Raw genomic sequence first — 18548 nt, 5'->3', positions numbered from 1 at the left:
ACATTTATGACCCTTTATAGAATAACTAGAATTCTTCATTAATCTCTTTCCGTAAAAATCACAGAATATTAAAAGTGGAAGGGACTTCGGCAGTCATTCAACTTCCTCTTGGTTGCAATAGAGAGAATTTCTAAATCTTCTTAAGAAATGAGAAGAAATTCCGTTTGACCCAGCAATCCCGTTACTGGGTATATATCCAAAGGATTATAAATCATTCTGTTATAAGGACACATGCACATGTATGTTCATTGCAGCACTGTTTACAATAGCAAAGACTTGGAACCAACCCAGATGCCCATTGATGATAGACTGGACAGGGAAAATGTGGCATGTATATACCATGGAACACTATGCAGCCATAAAAAAACGGTGGGTTTGTGTCCTTTGTAGGCACATGGATGAACCTGGAAACCATCATTCTCAGCAAACTGACATAAGAACAGAAAATCAGGCCGGGGGCGGTGGCTCAAGCCTGTAATCCCAGCACTTTGGGAGGCCGAGGCGGGTGGATCAGGAGGTCAAGAGATCGAGACCATCCTGGTCAACATGGTGAAACCCCGTCTCTACTAAAAATACAAAACATTAGCTGGGCATGGTGGCACGTGCCTGTAATCCCAGCTACTCAGGAGGCTGAGGCAGGAGAATTGCCTGAACCCAGGAGGGGAGGCGGAGGTTGCGGTGAGCCGAGATCGCGCCATTGCACTCCAGCCTGGGCAACAAGAGCGAAACTCGTCTCAAAAAAAAAAAAAAAAGAACAGAAAATCAAACACCACATGTGTTCACTCATTGGTGGGTGTTGAACAATGAGAACACATGGACACAGGGAGGGGAGCATCACACGCTGTGGTCTGTGGGGGAGTGACTAGGGGAGGGACAGTGGGGGGTAGGGAGTTGGGGAAGGATAACACGGGGAGAAATGCCAGATATAGGTGATGGGGATGGAGGCAGCAAACCACACTGCCATGCATGTACCTATGCAACAATCTTGCATGTTCTTCACATGTATCCCAGAACTTAAAATGCAATAAAATATATTTATGAAAAAATAATAATAATATTGCAAGTCACAATATAACTTTACAGCTACCTTGTAAATACAAGTAGGAGCATTTTGGTTTCATTTTGTATTCTGTTCACTGAAAAATTAAATAAATATTTTACTTGTTGAAAAAATAAATAATTTTTTTGATACTTCCAAAAAAACAAAAAAAGATAAATCAGCACACAGAACTCAATCCTGTTGACCAGATTTTGTCCAGCCAATATGTAATGAAGTTGAATATTTATGCCCCTGATCTGATCTCTATTCTGCTGCTAATAATGTCAAAAGCAAGGGTGAAGGAGGGAGAAATGGGAGAAGAAGGCACCTAAGATTTCTTGAACCCCATCTAAGTAAAATGTATTTTACTTACATAATTGTGCTCAATCCACACCACAACTTAGTTTCCTGTGTGACTCTAAGACTCATTTTTCTTACTGGCAAATGGGCACACTATTTCTTAACTCTGTGGTCACCTGGCTAATAAATGTAAAACAGAATTTTCTTCTTGGTCTTTGTGAATCTAAAGCTCATTGTTATTCCTCCTCTCAAAGATGATTGCATTAGTTTTTGTCAGTCACCTCTTATCAGTGGCTCATGTTGACTTTTTGGTCCCAGTAATTTATGAGAGCACAGGGACAGTGTGCTCAGTACAGTAACTGGTACAAATGCACAACTTATAATTATACTACTTTCAAGATTTGAACAAGCTGTAGTGAAAGCTAAGGCTGAATCATGACTCTATTTTTCCGTGTTGAATGTTGTTACCCAAGAGTAAAGTCTGTTTGCTCTATAGAGAGCTAATATCATCAGATCGAGATGATGGGGTTGATTGTAAGACTGAATTCTCTCTCCCATTCTGCTTCCAGTGAATAGAGTGTTAGATTAAATATATTTAAATTAAAATAATTCATATTTAAACGTGTGGGGAAAATCAGCTCTCCATGTACCAGAAATAGAGAACCTATTAGCAAAGACAGAAATTGAAGCCATAGGAACTGGGTTTCCAATGCCCAGGGAAGGTTAGGAACTGAATCTTCAGTTCCTCTACAAGGAAGGGAGTGAGCATTTGGTCTTGGCTAAGCCCTACCAGTGCTTTTCCTAAATTTAATGGAAACCAGAATATATCCAGTTGCCAACCTGGCCTAACAGCCAGAAGCAAGTAGCAAAACTCTTGTAAACAGTCAACTTTTCTGGCTAATTTCCCTTTGTAAGAGGAGGTTTTTTGTCTATTCCATTCTTTCTGAGTAAAATTTCAGCTCTCATTTTGAATTTCCACTTTGCCTTCTATTCTTTTTACACAGGAAGCCAGAACTGTTAAAGATCGTCTTTAAAATGTCTTTCTGTGAGGGAAGTGGTGCTTGCAGGAAGGTGCGAATGTAAGTGCTGATAGGCATGTTGGACTGAGTAGAACTGTTCCCCTTACATTATCTATTTCATTTGTTTTATTGGCAGCTGAAGTTGGCCTTATGCTTGCTGACTCATTTTTTAGCAATTGTGCAAGAAATGCCAGTATTTGCCACCTTTGTTTAGTCTCTTCTTTTTCAATTCTCCTTTCATCATTTCTTTATCATCTTTGGATACTCTACCTACTCTTTACTGCCCACAACTTTTGTCTTGCTTACTAACTAAGGCACTCTCTATAGGTCATTGCTAATGAGGTTGGCTCTATTTCATAAAGTATTTACTGAGTATCTGGCAGGCACTGAGCATGGCCTGGGGAATATAACAAAAAATAATGTGGATCATTTTCCTTCCTCAAAAGAGTTTATGATGTCAAAGATGTGTTGCTTCTTGAAGACCCTGTTGCTTCCTCAAGACCCCATTAACTTTGTCTTTTCCCTGAAAGCATAAAATGCCACATGTTGGATGAGATGATTACCAGGGTTTAGACCTGGGAAATAGTCATGCTTCTGGACCAAGAGCCAGGTAAGTCCTTGATTCTGGTCAGTAGTAGGCCAAAGTTTCAGGTGGGGTTTCCTAACTTTATAAATCTGGTTACCTGCTGTTCTCTGGAAGCCTGAGAATTCCTCATCCCTGCTGTATCCCTATAAATATGCCTTGCAGAAATTCCTTCTTTCTGGCAAAGAAGCACTCTGCATTCTGAAGCAAGTATTAATATATCTTCTAAAGGGAGGACTCATAAAACTCAGGAAAGATCAGTACCATCAATGAAGGATTTCGGACCAGGCCTACTATGTGGGAAAGATGGATGAAGGTAATACACTCTGTGTTGGGAAAAATGTTTTGAGCTACCCTTGAGTTCATGAAGTGGATCAAATACCTAATATATATGTGGAACTTTTTCTTTTAGAGTCAAAATATGAAAATGTCTAAGTCACGGGAAGCCAAATCATTATAGCCATATTCTGAAACAGCAAGCAGCCACTCTTAACCATTATGTGGATCTCCAGAATCAATTATGTGGATTCCCTTGAGATATTCCACCCAGAGGGGAGACATGTCTAGACACATAATTTTGCAAATAACCTTGAAGATGCTCATAGGCCACCTCTCTTCCCGTATGCAGAAGTAACACTGCTCTATGTGGTAGCTTCAGAGAAACTAACCTGAATGGTTTAATCTAATCCATATGAAAGATTTCTTCCTCTCCAGAGCAAAATATAAGCTCTTTTGTAAACCTTGTTCTGCCACAAAGACTGCAATGAAAGCCTGCTCAACAAAGTCTCAGCAGATAATTTTTAGTTCAGAGTCTCTGTGAAATGATTCTAAATGTAAAACAACTGTCAGCTACTATGGTTAGTCATTTACTTTTTTATTAGCCTAATGTGTTTGAGTTGTGAAAAATAAAAACAGTCATGTTAACACAAACCTACACACTGAAGAACAGATAGAGATAGATATAGGTGCTCAGGAAGAAGGAGTAGATGGTAATAGATTAGAAAGCATGCTTTGGAAATAGAAGACATTTTTATTTAGTACTTTTCTCACTTGACAGGCAAAACTTTGGCAGTTTTGCAGAATTTTGATAGAATAATTCTATGCTGTTTTAGCTAAAAATGGAAATGAAAATACATTTTGTCTATATAGAAGCAATTTTTTTGGTATAATTCTCATTAGTTTTCGAGTTTAGCAGGCTAGGCTGTGCTATGTGGAAGTTTTTTTGAGAGGATGCTATGTTCTGGGCAGCGTGCTGGGATCTTTACATCTGTTGACACTAAACCACAGATTACTCACTTGTACAATGACAGTGACACTAGGGTCCCTACAGTGCTATTTTCAAGGATGGAAGAACCAGAAAAGAAGTCTAATTCTTGTTGTTTTCAATCAGTTGTTTTTAAGTTGTCTATCATTTATGCTTAGAGAGACCTTTGCGGTATATCTGAATTCTGTATTCCTCTATGTTCACTATCATTTGTATCCCTTTAATCCAGGAACCAGAAATAAGGCTAGGAATCTGGGACCAATTACTTGACAGAGAAAAAGCATTCTTGGCATTTTTCACAACCAGATGGTCTAAATTAAACAATTTCTTGATTTTGCTAGACTCAAAACTCTTGCCATGGCCTGTAAGCATCTGTGTGATCTGGCCCCGCCGACTCCCTGACTGTCTCGTCCCCTGTCTCTTCATGTTTCAGCCACACTGGCTGCTTTCTGAGTTCCCCCCATGAGGCAAGCTTCTTCCCATATTAGGACCTTGGTTACTTTTCCCTTGATTCTTTGCTTGACTGATTCTTTGCCATCATTTAATTTACCTGTTCGAATGTCACCTATTCACAGAGACATACTGGGGCCACTGTCTGTATAAAGCAGTACCTTCTGTTCAGTGATGTTTCACCTTACTGTGTTTCCTTCATGAAACTTATGACTATCTGAAATTAAGTTTTGTCCACATGTATTGCCTGTCTTCTCCCTCTAAAGTACAATTTGCATTAGAGTCAAGACCTCGTTGGAGAGCCAGTGATAACAATAACTTTTTATTTACTAGCTATCAATAACAACATGTTGAATGAATGAATGAATGGGGCTTTGTCTCACACTGAGATTACATGAGAAAACCAAATTTTTGGTTTGTGATACCAAACTGGTGATTTGTTCATAATAGTAAGTGTTCACTTAGTAAAAATTAGCAAAATTCCACACACATAGCTAATTAGTTTAAGTGCTTTGTAGGTATTAATTTAATTCCTGCAACCATATGAAGTGGGAATTATTATTACTCCCATTTTATAGATACAAAAATTGTGGTACAGGGAAGTTAAGTAACTTGCACCACATAGCAGTTTTGGATGCAGGTATTTGAGCCAATGCCCTTTACTATTGAGGAGAAAGTTCTCAGTAAATAGAGCTTTAACCATGTGCTCAGCATATGTGCTCAGCTCGATGACTCAGTGCATGCAAACTATGTGCTTAGTGCCTATACACTGGGTCGTTTTCAGTTCTCACTTCAAAACTATGAGGTAAGTACTATCCTATGCTTGTTTTACAGATGAAGAAGCCAAGGCTTGGATTTCTTCAGCAACTTGCCTAGGGTCCCCTAGTTGCTTAGTGGTGAAAAAGAGATTTGAATATAGACAACACGACACTGAAATCTGTGTCTTAGGCCTTATCTCCATATCACAAGAACACCTGTGGATAGCTACTAGGACACAGTTATTATGAGATTGTGAAAAAGGGATTAGTCTCCCCACTCAAAGGGTCTCCACTGTTATAAAGGAAGTGTATAATAATGACTATGGAATAGACCAACTCAGATAAATGAATAGGAGAAGCAGAATCTGTATCAGTGTAACTACTTGAATGTAAGGGATAATATTGTTTGCTAACTGTCCATTTCTTCAGAAAGAGCATAAGAATAGAATTTGGAAATCCGATAACTGAAAGGTCAATCTTCGTTTCTAAAATGAATCGGGAAAGAATTATATATATTTTTATAACTCACTAGGTATGATTATGTACATGAGGTATCATGTCATGTAGAAAGTTTAGCTATTGTTTTTTTTTTTTGAAACCTACTCATGAAAGTTGTTGTTGTTTTATAACTCAAAGTACTTTCTTAGAAACTCAGTACTATCAGTGGCAAACACCATCAATAGGGATGAGAGGATGTTGTGGCTACATATCGTCTAACAATTCAGTTCCATCCCCATAGGTAGGCATATTCATGACACATGCAAAATCAGAATACCCGCAATCAGAGAGAGAAGAAAATTCCCAGAATCTATGCATTATTGCTCTGGCTTCAAACAAAATGTGCATGTGAAGGATTATGCCTGTATATGCAGAGATCAAACCTTTTTCCTTTGGAAAAATCCCTAAACCCACTGTAACCAGCTGATTCAGCAAGAAGGAGTTCAGCCAATATTATTGAACTCTAGTATTCCAATATTTTCACAGAACTTTTTTGATGAGTTCTTTTATGTACACAATCCTGTGATCCTTTCTTCACCTATATTCTGATGCTCACATTTACCTAAATGTGTGGGCAGTGTAGGTATTAATAAGCCTCTTTGCAGATGCAGAAATTGAGGTTAATAGAGTTTAAAGAGCTTGCCCAAGGTCAGGCAGCTAATAAATAGCAGGGCCAGCACCTGAACCAAAGTCTTTGGACTCCCAGTTACACACTTTGTCTGCTGCCCACACCCCCCCTTGTCAATGGAAAACTGTCAGTGGTGACATTATAAATTTTTTTGCTACCAGGTCGGCTTCTGGGGGAGTAGAGCCGGGGGCGTAAGATGTCATATCTTTTACTTAGTGCTAATGTGCATGCCTGTCATTTCGTTGGCTTTTTTCCCTGTCTACTTAAAGTCTATATAAATGTAATGAGTAGTATTTGTGGACCAGGACTAATATTATATGGTTGTCAGCTTTTCAGATAACTTTTATTCTGTTTCTTCTAGAACCTCCTGGCAGCTTCTTATGCCCAAGGTGACAGAAACAGAAGGGGCTGGCAGTTCACAGCCACTCTTGTTTCTCTTCTCAGTATCTGTGTGCTCTGGGCTCTGGCGGAGATTTCATGACCCAAACTCCTTCTCCTTTCCCTGCTGTCCTTCTCACTGCTCCCACTTTTATTGTTTCTTCCAGGTTTTGAAAGAGTTGCAAATTTATCAAATGTAAATGTTTACTAAGGAAATGGAACTGACAGATAGGTGGTCCAGTGACTTTGGCTTCACTTGCCTCAGAACCATGGTTAATTTAAGAGATCTGGTGATTCAGCAAGAGGAAACCAGCTAACCTCAGGCACTGAGGGAAGGGGGTGCAGCCAGGCCAGCTCTGGCTGCTTGTTCTTTCTGAACTCAAAAGGCCATTGAGTGTTCTGCTAAAGTACACCTGGCTAGTGCAGAGACCTGACCAGTAGAAGGCGGTCATTACTTACTTTTCATCTGATCAAAAATAATGCAGTTCACTCACAGGTCCTGGCCCTACAAACAGGTAGATGGTTGGATATATTTGAATAATGGAGCTTTCCAAACAGAAGCAAAACACACACCCACTGATGTGTAAAATGTAAAGAAACTGACCCAGCGTGTCTTTTCACCGCAGATAGAAGAGTTTGGACCACCCAGCACACAAGGTCAACATGTTGCTCCTCTGTCACACTCTGGCTGTAGCTGTTGTCCAGATCGTTATCTTCTCAGAAAGCTGGGCATTTGCCAAGAATATCAACTTCTATAATGTGAGGCCTCCTCTTGATCGTAAGTAGTGGTGGTTGCCATCCTAGTTTATGGCTGTGAGGTCACAGTGTTCATATGAAGCCCCCTTTTCCATTTATTGTAACTTCGTCTTTCCCAGAACATTTGATTTATACCTAGAAGAAAACAAAGTTTCCATAACTTCTGTGGTTAATCATATGGTAAGAGAAATTTTCTTCATTTCTTTTTTTTTTTTTTTTTTTTTTGAGATGGAGTCTCGCTCTGTCCCCTAGGCTGGAGTGCAGTGGCGCGATAGCTCACTGCAACCTCTGCCTCCTGGATTCAAGTGATTATCCTGCCTCAGCCTCCTGAGTAGCTGGGACTACAGGTGCATATCACCATGCCTGGCTATTTTTTTTTTTTTATATTTTTAGTAGAGACGGGGTTTTACCTTGTTATCCAGGATGGCCTCGATCTCTTGACCTCATGATCCATCTGCCTCAGCCCCACAAAGTGCTGGGATTATAGGCATGAGCCACCACGCCTGGCTGAGAAATTTTCACCATTTCTTTAAAGTGGTCTGTCTTCCTGCTGAAGTTTTAAAAGCATTCTTGTTGTAAAAAAAGCTTTTTGAACACCATTCCTAATCATGGCACAGTAGAGGAAATTTATTGTTTTTTCTCTATGTCTTCACTGGGGAAGAAAATTGGCTGTGGAATGTTTCTGCATGATTTATTAATTCTTTCAAATAGCCATTAACAATTTTGAAAACAGGTTTTTATGTTTGAAATTTGGAAGGACATATCACCTGGATTTTCTTCCTTCCTTCCTTCCTTCCTTCCTTCCTTCCTTTCTTTCTTTCTTTCTTTCTCTCTTTCTTTCTCTCTTTCTTTCTTTCTTTCATTATACTTTAAGCTCTGGGGTACATGTGCAGATTGTGCAGGATTGTTACATAGGTATACACATGCCATGGTGGTTTGCTGCATCCATCCCCCTGTCACCTACATTAGGCATTTCTCTTAATGTTATCCCTCCCTAATCCCCCTGCCCTGCTATCCCTCCCCATCCCCTGCCTACCCACCAACAGGCCCCAGTGTATGATGTTCCCCTCCCTGTGTCCATGTGTTCTCATTGTTCAATAACCACTTATGGGTGAGAATATGCAGTGCTTGATTTTCAGTTCTTGTGTCAGTTTGCTGAGAATGATGGTTTCTAGCTTCATTCATGTCCCTGCAAAAAACATGAACTCATTCTTTTTTATGGCTGCATAGTATTCCATGGTGTATATGTGCCGCATTTTCTTTATCCAGTCCATCATCGATGGGCATTTGCTTGGCCATTATGCATTTTGGCACTGTTTACAATAGCAAAGACTTGGATCCAACCCAAATGCTGGTCTTTAGAAATATCACCTGGATTTTCATTACTACAATGCATAATCCCATTAGCAAAGGTTACTGAACTTTTCTACTAATAGTTTAAAGATAGGCAAATATTAGTGTATATCATTGACAGGATATGTATATTAATACATTTTATATACATATGTATAGATATGTGATTGTATACATATGTCATCACCCCTCCTTTCTTTTCAGACAAGTAAAACTTCTTTGTTATACTCTATTAGAGAGTGATTCCTATAAATAAAAAATTGTTTGGTGTACATGTGAATGCCTGTAGTTCCCACACCTGGAAGAGTATCAGAATCATGATGAAAGGCTTTTTAATTGCATATCCCTAATCACCTCTCCAGAGATTTAATAGTCAAGAGGGTGATATGTAGAATATATTTATATCTTTTATCTTTTTTTCCCTTTTTTTTTTTTTAAGGAGCTCTCTGATACTGTTTATACATAGTCAGGTATAAAATCCTTCTCCCCTTATACTACTCCTAAATGAGATCTATATAACTACTGTTCTTTATGTTGTGTTTTATTATTTGGGACAGTAATCTCTGTGTGCATACACATGTATACTACACACATGTACATATACATGCATATACTACACATACACACCTTGAACTACCATTATAAATTTCTAAATTGGTAATAATTGTATACTGATAGCTGAAAGACATGGCACAGACATCATTTTCAATGACTGTAACTTATCTACAAATTTTGAAATGTTTAAGCTTAGCACAATCTGTTGATGAGAAAAAATCATTTTAAAAAAGAAAAAAGTAATACATGTTCATTATAGAAAATTCCAAAGAGACAGAAAATGATAGAAGAAAGTAAAATATATTCATAACCTAAAGATTCAAAGGAGCTTTTCTTTACATTTTGAAATATTTCCTTCCAGCATTTTTTTCTGTGTATGTGTAGTTAAATATGTGATATACTGAGATCGTACAAATTTAGTTTTACACTTTTTTCCTTTTTACACGTATTTTGACTATTTCCCAATGTCCTTGAAGATAGTTTAATGCCTTCTGTGTTTAAAAACTCATAAGGCTGGTCTGTAGCTTATTTTACTATTCCCCCACACTTTATATCAGAAAGAAAAAAAAGTCACAAGCAAATTAAATGTTAAATAATTCTTCATTGAAAGTTTTTTTAAATACACTTTTCTCTTCAATTGGCTAATGACCTTAGAATAGATTTCCTGGAATTGGAATTGGAATTGGAATTACTAAATCAAAAAGGTTGTGCCAATTTATAATTTAACCATTTACCTACCAGCACTGACTATTAGTATTTTTTAACTGTACTGATTTATTTGGTGAAAATGGATGTTATTATTTATTTATTTACCTGCTAATACACTTCTGAACATAGGCAAACTTAAATATATTCTTAATATTTAACTTCTTTTCCTCCACATTTCAGCTTTTAATATTTTTTCTTGTTTTATGCTACCATGCATATCCTCCCCTTTATCTGAAATACCCACTGCTTCCTGATTTTTCACCCCAACTTCTAGTTATATTACTCGGATGGTTACTGTCTTTGTGATAGAGAATGAAACAGTGTCTTTGTTTTATTCTCTGAAAATGGGAAAATTGAAAGTTTTACACAGCGTTCTATACCTGGTCTATACAGAACTGTCAAATTACTTGATTTTTTTCTTCTTGTCCACTAAAATTACAAGATACAAGGCAAAAAAAAAAAAAATCATAAAGACAAGAAGAACATACTAGTTGCTCTCAGTCCAGACTGCCAGCAACTCAGAAATACTTCTTTCTATAACAATCTGTCCTAATTGTAAGGGCTTAAGAATTACTGTCATCCTCATATTAAATGTATTCCTGGCCAAGGTCTAACGTTGTAATAATTGTCATATATTAGATGAGATTTCTTGTTTGAGGTTAAAGGTAGCTGTATTGGAAGTGCACATGGACAGAAACAAGCATGATGTGCTAGAAATTCTACAAGGTATTTTTCTCACAACCTCCCATTTAATCCTCATTATACCTCTGCAAGTCATGAGAATCTTCATTGTTATTAATATAAATGTTATTGTGTCTTAGAATTTTAAAAAATCACACAACTATTCTGTGGGAAGAACAGAATTCAAACTCAGGTTAATCTGACTCCAATTCTTTTCAGGGATGGCACATGTGTTCCAATACCTCTGCCGCCCTGGATCCCCTCCTCAACCCCTACTTATTCCCAAATTATAAATGATAATAGAAAAATACTAAAAATACTATGCATCTTTCAAAGCAGCGGTGGGATCACTTTCATTACTCTATAGTAGTAATTCTTAGAAGAAATATTTAAACAAAAGGGAATAAAGAAAATTCTCCAAAAGCCTGATGGATAAATCTAGCTCCCTAGAAACAGAGATTATAAGGATAAAAGCTTCTAAGTTTTGTTTCATCTGTTAAAAGTTGCTAATTTTATGCCATATTCAATGTTTGAAATTTTTTTCTTCTGTAACTTACTGTTTCACTTTGCTTTTTTCTTTAAAGCTACACCATTTCCAAATAGCTTCAAGTGCTTTACTTGTGAAAATGCAGGGGATAATTATAACTGCAATCGATGGGCAGAAGACAAATGGTGTCCACAAAGTAAGTGTGCTGAGTTTGGAAGACTTCTGTGATCTCATTTCATTTGCATCTCTCCTGACTTGACAGTGTTCTTTAGGAATCAGATATATATATATATTTTTTTTTCTGAGACTATCCTGACATCAGACTATATTGAGAGTTCTTAGAAACTGGTATCAAAGCCTCAGTTTGAAGTTGAATGCCTTAAGGAAGAATTTCTTAAATGTTAGTTACAAGGGAGAGCACATAGAACCACAATATTGATTAAGGCATTCTCGGAATTTCAGAAATGCTTGATGATACCTCTAGAAAAGTAATACCATCTCAAAACAAAGGATAATTTCCGTAGTCTTGAGATACATTGGTATTTAGGAAACTCATTCATTCATTTAACAAACTTCCAAGTATCTCTTTAGTTTGTTTAGTTTACTGATATATCCCAGTGCCTAATCCAGTGCCTGGCCCATGTTTACTCAGTAAATATTTGCTGACAGAACGAATGGAAACCTCTGATTAGATAGTCAGGATAGTCAGAGAAATCTTCCCTGAGGAGTGTACCTTAGAACTAAGACCTGAGTAAACACAGCAAGCTGCCATCTATAGGAAGAAGATGCCAGGAAGAGGAAGTCGCAAATGCAGAGTTTTCAAAGGTGATAGTTGACTTGGCCTCTTCAATGAACAGGAAGGAGACTGATTGCAGAGGCTTAGTGGGAGATGGAGGAAGGATGTGAGAGGGAAGCAAGGGCCAGGACACGCAGGAGCTTATTTTTCTGATAGTTTGGATTTTGTTGTAAAGGTGATGAGAAGGTGGTAGAGAGTTTTAAGCTAGGGAATACATAGCAGTTGTGTTCCAAAACGTTACTCTGGCTGATGTGTGGAGAATGGAGGGTTGGGGACAAGAGTAGAAGGGAACAGCAAATGAGGACTCTCATCTTCAGACAGAAGATGAGAATTTGGACTAGGTTGGTAGGAGCAGAGGAGATGGAGAGACAAATGATTGAATGTATACGAACTGTAAGCAAAGAAGACAGACTGTGCTCATGGATTATTTGAAATGTTAAAACCCTACTTATGAGGAGATCGGGTTGTTCAGATTTTAGGATGTACTGTTTTTTAGGTTTTTCAGATATAAAAGACCAAGAAAAACAAACTGTTACAGAATTAGAGATAACTAGTTCTAATCTACTGTTATCGTGAATCTTCTGGAAATTCCAATACCACATTATTTACAGTAGTGGCACAGCCTTACCTCTTCCAGTTAAAGGCAATGTGTGGAGCCAATACATACTACACACTGGAGAATCCTACTACCCCTGAGAATCTTATGCCATAAATTAGCACAGATGGTTGTGACAGCCATAAGGACAGTATTTTTTAAAATTTATTTTCAAGAATAATTAATTACCAAAATATGTTGTGTGTGTGTTTTTTTTTTTTTGAGGTTTGTTTACATTTCTGTTGAGGGATCATCCTTAAATTGTGAGTGTGCTTATGAGTATATGTGCATGTATGATTGTGTTTATTTGGGATTTATTTCTACATTTTCAAGAGAAATTTATCTTTGTTATTTCAAGGTTTTCAAGCTTTGTTGATGTTTCTCTTTACTAATTTATTTCAGAGAGTATCATCCTTTAACAATTTGCTTTAAGTTGCCTTGAAACCTGGGTGGCAAGGATGAGAACAGTAGTAAACTGCATCACTGATGTCCAGCTTGTTAGGCCTTATCTTCATGGATCATGCCATTGTTCTGAATTGTACCGAAACACTGTTCCTACTAGGTTTAAGCATAATGTTTCAATTTGTCATTACTTGACCAAAGCCATTTTAGCATGCAGGCAAAGGAGACGCATGGCTGTTTCTAGGTTTTAGGATTTCTTCTCTGTTGAAACATGGCTGAACCAAAAAAGAAACTGCAGCTTTCCACTACCAAGAAAACAGCAGAGATGGGAAGGGTGGAAGAGCGTCAGCTTTGCCGCATCTATCTGAGAGGCTGATTCTTAATGGGCTCAATACAGAATGGCCCAGCATTCCAGCATGGCATGACATGACGTTCTTGACTATAGACAGGCAGGTCCCAAAGATACTAACCACCTGGAATTCTAATTGAGGGTGTAATTTCTTACTTTTGACTTTGTCATTTTGGGGAGTGATTGTCAACCATTTCTTGGGACAAACAGGCCTACGGCTATTGTTCTTTGTCATCTCAGGTTTCCTTTTCACTTCACAGCTTCACTTTTGTGGTCTGTCGGTCTTGTTATAAGTTCTCAGTGTAACAGGATATGACAAGAATGACATTTCTTGTTTTATTTACCTTGGCTTTTATGCTGACATTTTAGGGCTGCCTTAGCATGTGTGCCATTCTGTATGAACATACGCAGCTACCAGTTTTTGATTCTTCTTTGTTTGGAGTAAAAATTGAAATGTCTACTCCTGAATTTTAGTGGCTCCCTTTCTTTCTGAATCTGGAAGTCACCTACTCTTGTAGGGCACTCTACATTATATCACTGTATTAGTCCGTTCTTGCATTGCTATAAAGAAACACCTGAGACTGAGTCATTTATAAAGAAAAGAGATTTAATTGGCTTACAGTTCTATAGGCTATACAGGAAGCATGTTGCTGGCATATTCTTGGCTTCTGGGAAGGGCTCAGGAAACTTACAATCGTGGCGGAAGACAAAGCAGAATGAGGCACCTCACATGGTGGTTGCAGGAGCAAGAAAGAGAGGGAGGAGGTTCTGCATAGTTTTAGGCAAGCAGATCTCATGAGATCTCACTATCACAAGAACAGCACTAAGAGGATGGTGCTAAACCATTCATGAAGGATCCACCCCCATGATTTAATCACCCCCCTCTCCAACACTGGGGCTCACAATTTGATATGAGATCTGGGTGGGGACATAGATTCAAACTGTATCAATTGCTGCCTGGTTTAATATCAAGTGTACTAAGGGGTGGAATAATGTTCTGGTTAAGAGTGCAAGCCCTAGAAAACCTCCTGGGTTACAATCCTACTTTTCACTATTTTCTTCCTATGGGCAAGAAATTGTCCTCAGTTTACCTGTAAAATGAGGATTCTAATATAACTTACTTTATAAGACATGATGAGGATTGACTGCTTGAATACGCGTTAGAAGAAAGAGTACCTGGCTAATGGTGCACATGCAATATGGGCTTGCTACTGTTCATATTGTTTAAAGCATACTACAACCCTATCAAAGCATCAAGGCACTTATTATCTATCATCGTTTTGCTACAAAAAAAAAATGAGCTCAGAAGATCTAACATGACTTTCTCACCTGTGATGAAGGCAGTTCCATGAACCCAGTCTTCTCAACTTTCATCCAATTTTTTCCTCATTCTGTGACATTGCTGTTGTAATCTCTGATCAATAAACTAAGAAGCATTTCACTGTCCTCTGGTACCTATGAAAGAGACACAGAACCAAAGAAGAATGTCCTAGAACATTGAATGAAACTTCTTGAAAGAACCCTAAGTAATAAAATGTGAGTGGTTAAAGCCTTAAGGATAACTCTGGGTAGCAATGGGGTACTATAGTTATAATGAGAAGGAGGTGTGGTGAGTGGGAAACAGAAAAAGTAAGAGCTAATTAATGAGGAGGAGAAAAAATAGAAATGCACTGATGAGAAAAGTCTAACACGTTAGTAGAATTAAAACCAGAATAGGAATTATTAGGTTGGTGCAAAATTAATTATGGGTTTTACAATTTAATACATGAGCAAGGAAGGTAATCATGATGTAATTCGAAGCACCTGCTTTTCACTCCAGCTCACCACATGGCCTATTAGTATATAAGAGAAAAATGATGAATAATGCAACAAGTATTCTGACCCCATTGCATTTTACCTTCACATTGTCATTTTATTTTAGATTCTGAGAACGTGCTTCAGGAGAAGAGAGAAAGAGAGAACCAGAGACATAAATATTTTCATATCAAATGAGCAGACCCATGTTTTGATAATGTGCTTGCAGTTTTTCCTCCGCTCTGACACCACAGGATGGGGACCCATTTACATTCATTTGCAAAACACACATGTGCTTCAGAAGCTGGTGTCTTTTCAAAAATACCACCTAAGAACCTTCAGAGCTCACTGCTATGAAATGTCTCACCCAGAAACCTCAGGATCATCCTGAACTTGAGTCCTTTCTGCAGTAGTTGTTGAGAGGTCTCTGTTGTAATGTGGATAATGAAATTGCCTTTTTCGTTTTGTTTTTTGTTTGTTTCCTCTTGCCTAGATACACAGTACTGTTTGACAGTTCATCACTTCACCAGCCATGGAAGAAGCACATCCATCACCAAAAAGTGTGCCTCTAGAAGTGAATGTCATTTTGTCGGTTGCCACCACAGCCGAGATTCTGAACATACGGTAAGGATCGTGTGTGTGTGTGTGTGTATGTGTGTGTGTGTGTGTGTGTGTGTGTGTTTTATTCTCTAAACATTCATGCTAGTAATTATAAGTCATAGATCATGGGAGAGGCAGGAAGGATAAGTAATATGTTGACCATGTTTACATTTTGAGGAAAGACTCCATAACAAAGATAAAATAGAGACAAAAGAACAGTTGAAGACTTTCTCTCCTTCAACAAAAAATAATGTTACTACAAACACATGGCATTTCTCAGACTCCAGAGCTAGACCCTAAACCTCAGACTGTGGGTGAACGGTGTAAAGCCAGCTCTGGTGGCACGAAAGCAAACCATCCACAAGAAAATGGTGAACCCTACAGGGTCCAGCTCGCCTGCTCTGTTCGTGGCCAGGAGTGACCAAGAATGCTGGAAGGGTACCCTGGAAGGTGGCGAGAGGACTATGGTGACAGCATTTATGAAGGGAACCTTGTGTTATCCACTGTCTGCGCTTAGATGAGGAAGGGAGTCTGAAGGATTAGCCTCAGTTTAATACGATGAACTCTAGGTGCCTTTTAGATCAATTGATTGCTTTAATATTCTCATTCTATCATTATAAATGAGCATTTCACTCCTTTATATGCTTGGAATTCTGAAATGCTTGAGAAAAAAATTACTTGAAAGTATGTTCATTTCATGAGGTTTTAGAATTTGATTTACCCTGTAAGTACAGAAAATGATTCTTATATCAGTGGCTTTTAGCTCTAGCTACACAAGAATCACCTGGGTAGCTTTTACAAGCTCTGCTTGTTATTGAGGGATGCAGGTCCACAGGCTTTCCAGACCAGTTGAAACGGAACCTCAGGGTAGGTCCTGGATGTCAGGATCTTTTTAAAAAGTTCGCTGAGGTGATTCTGATGTGCAGCCAGGGTTGAGAACCACTGATATGGATACCTAGAATTGATGCCTTTATCGTACCTAGCCACCCTAGAAGCCTCTATGAATGGCTGAGTTTATCAGGTTGAGGCATGGCACTTGGCACACTTTGGTATTACCTGAAAACATTCCCTGAAAACACCTGTTAAGGACAAGCTTTTTTTTTTTTTTTTTTCCTCTTACACCACTCAGCAACCATAATTAGCAAACCACTGCTGCTGTAATGATAAGAATCAGGTGTTAGCATAGACAATAGAGTCATTATTATCCCCTAACGAGTAGCACTGAGGAAGAAAATCAATGACTAATCCAAAAGGTTCCTAGCTTTCAGCTTTGCCTCGATGTTTTCCCTCACAAACCTTTAGAAGATTTGTGGACTCAATCGAACAGACTTAGTCAGTTTCTCTTCCTCTTTGCCTTGCTAATGCTTGCATTTGATGAGGAGAAATCACAGGACAGAAGACTCAGCATGGTTTTTCCTTTCCATTCCATTGGCATTGGTGGGGGAAGGGTACCCAAGAGCCTAAATGAGGCAAAATTCGACAATCAACTACAATTGTCTGTGTTCAGATGGAGCTGAAGAAGCCTTTCTTTTATTTTCCTTTCTTTTGCCCCTTCCCTGTTCCTGTTATTCACTGTCTGTTCCTCTCTCCTTTTTGTAACAGGAGTGTAGGTCTTGCTGTGAAGGAATGATCTGCAATGTAGAATTACCCACCAATCACACTAATGCAGTGTTTGCTGTAATGCACGCCCAGAGAACATCTGGCAGCAGTGCCCCCACACCTTACCTACCAGTGCTCGCCGGGGTCTTTGTGCTTCCATTGCTATGATGCCACCATTCCTAGGAGAGACAGAGACCAGCCTCTAACGCACAAGCCAAAAACTGTGCAAACGGTGAACTTTGGAGTGAAGATCAGTCTTGCACTTGGTGAAGAGTGCGCATTGGACCCCAAGGCAAAAAAAAAAAAGGTTTTCTTTGATAAAATGTTCCCACGTGAGGCCACAGGATTGAGGATGGGAATTTGGTGGGGCCTGAGGAGATGGTCTGACTTCCAGGCTTCCTGGTCAAAGGGAGCTAGAGGATCCTGGCAACTAGTCCCACCTGGCTAGGCCTTTAGCTGAAAGGATTTCTTGACTTCTTTGGCTCCCTCAGAGGCTGCCAGGTCAAACCCTCTTGTTTATGTGATTAGCTCAGAGCGTCTCTATGAAGTCTAACCCTCCCCCTCACGAGCAAGCAATTTTCCCCACCAACAGCATAGTCAATGAGAAAGGCAACTGTATGAAGAAAACTTTCAGTTGAATGAGTATGAAATCTATTTGCTAATTGTGGGGGGAAATAAAGCTTTTAAATTCTACAGTGTAAATGCATGCATGTGTGTTTCTTGACCAACGTGGAGACCTCTGGTAAAACAGTTACCAGGATCATAAAGTAGGTCACTCACGTTTGTATCCATGCACCATTGGTGATATGTGTTAAACTATAAAATACTGTGCTAAAGCTACTTAGCTTTTTTTCTTTTGGAGGAAGGATGCATTTTAAGATGCTAAAGCCAACTTAGTGAATTGAGAATATCTGAAAAACCTAACAAAGAAAGATGACACCTTGTCATATGATGCA

At 38.6% G+C, this 18548-nt stretch overlaps 1 protein-coding gene across 3 annotated transcripts in view; it reads left to right on the top strand.

The window, feature by feature from the left end:
• LYPD6B (LY6/PLAUR domain containing 6B) overlaps nucleotides 1-18294 on the top strand; it is a 188577-nt gene extending 170283 nt beyond the window's left edge. For all 3 annotated transcript variants that reach the window (XM_039470207.2, XM_074399707.1, XM_039470206.2), the window contains 4 exons: nucleotides 7544-7695; nucleotides 11555-11653; nucleotides 15887-16017; nucleotides 17596-18294. In XM_039470207.2, coding sequence (XP_039326141.1) covers nucleotides 7581-7695; nucleotides 11555-11653; nucleotides 15887-16017; nucleotides 17596-17760 — 510 coding nt within the window. In that variant the 5' untranslated portion in view covers nucleotides 7544-7580 and the 3' untranslated portion in view covers nucleotides 17761-18294. The remainder of the gene's footprint in view (nucleotides 1-7543; nucleotides 7696-11554; nucleotides 11654-15886; nucleotides 16018-17595) is intronic.
• Nucleotides 18295-18548: the final 254 nt, after the last annotated feature.

The sequence above is a fragment of the Saimiri boliviensis genome, chromosome 5 (genome assembly GCF_048565385.1).
Source record: "Saimiri boliviensis isolate mSaiBol1 chromosome 5, mSaiBol1.pri, whole genome shotgun sequence".
NCBI lineage: Eukaryota > Metazoa > Chordata > Mammalia > Primates > Cebidae > Saimiri > Saimiri boliviensis.
Note: the sequence above shows the minus strand (reverse complement) of the source record. Positions and strands in the feature narration are given on the sequence as shown.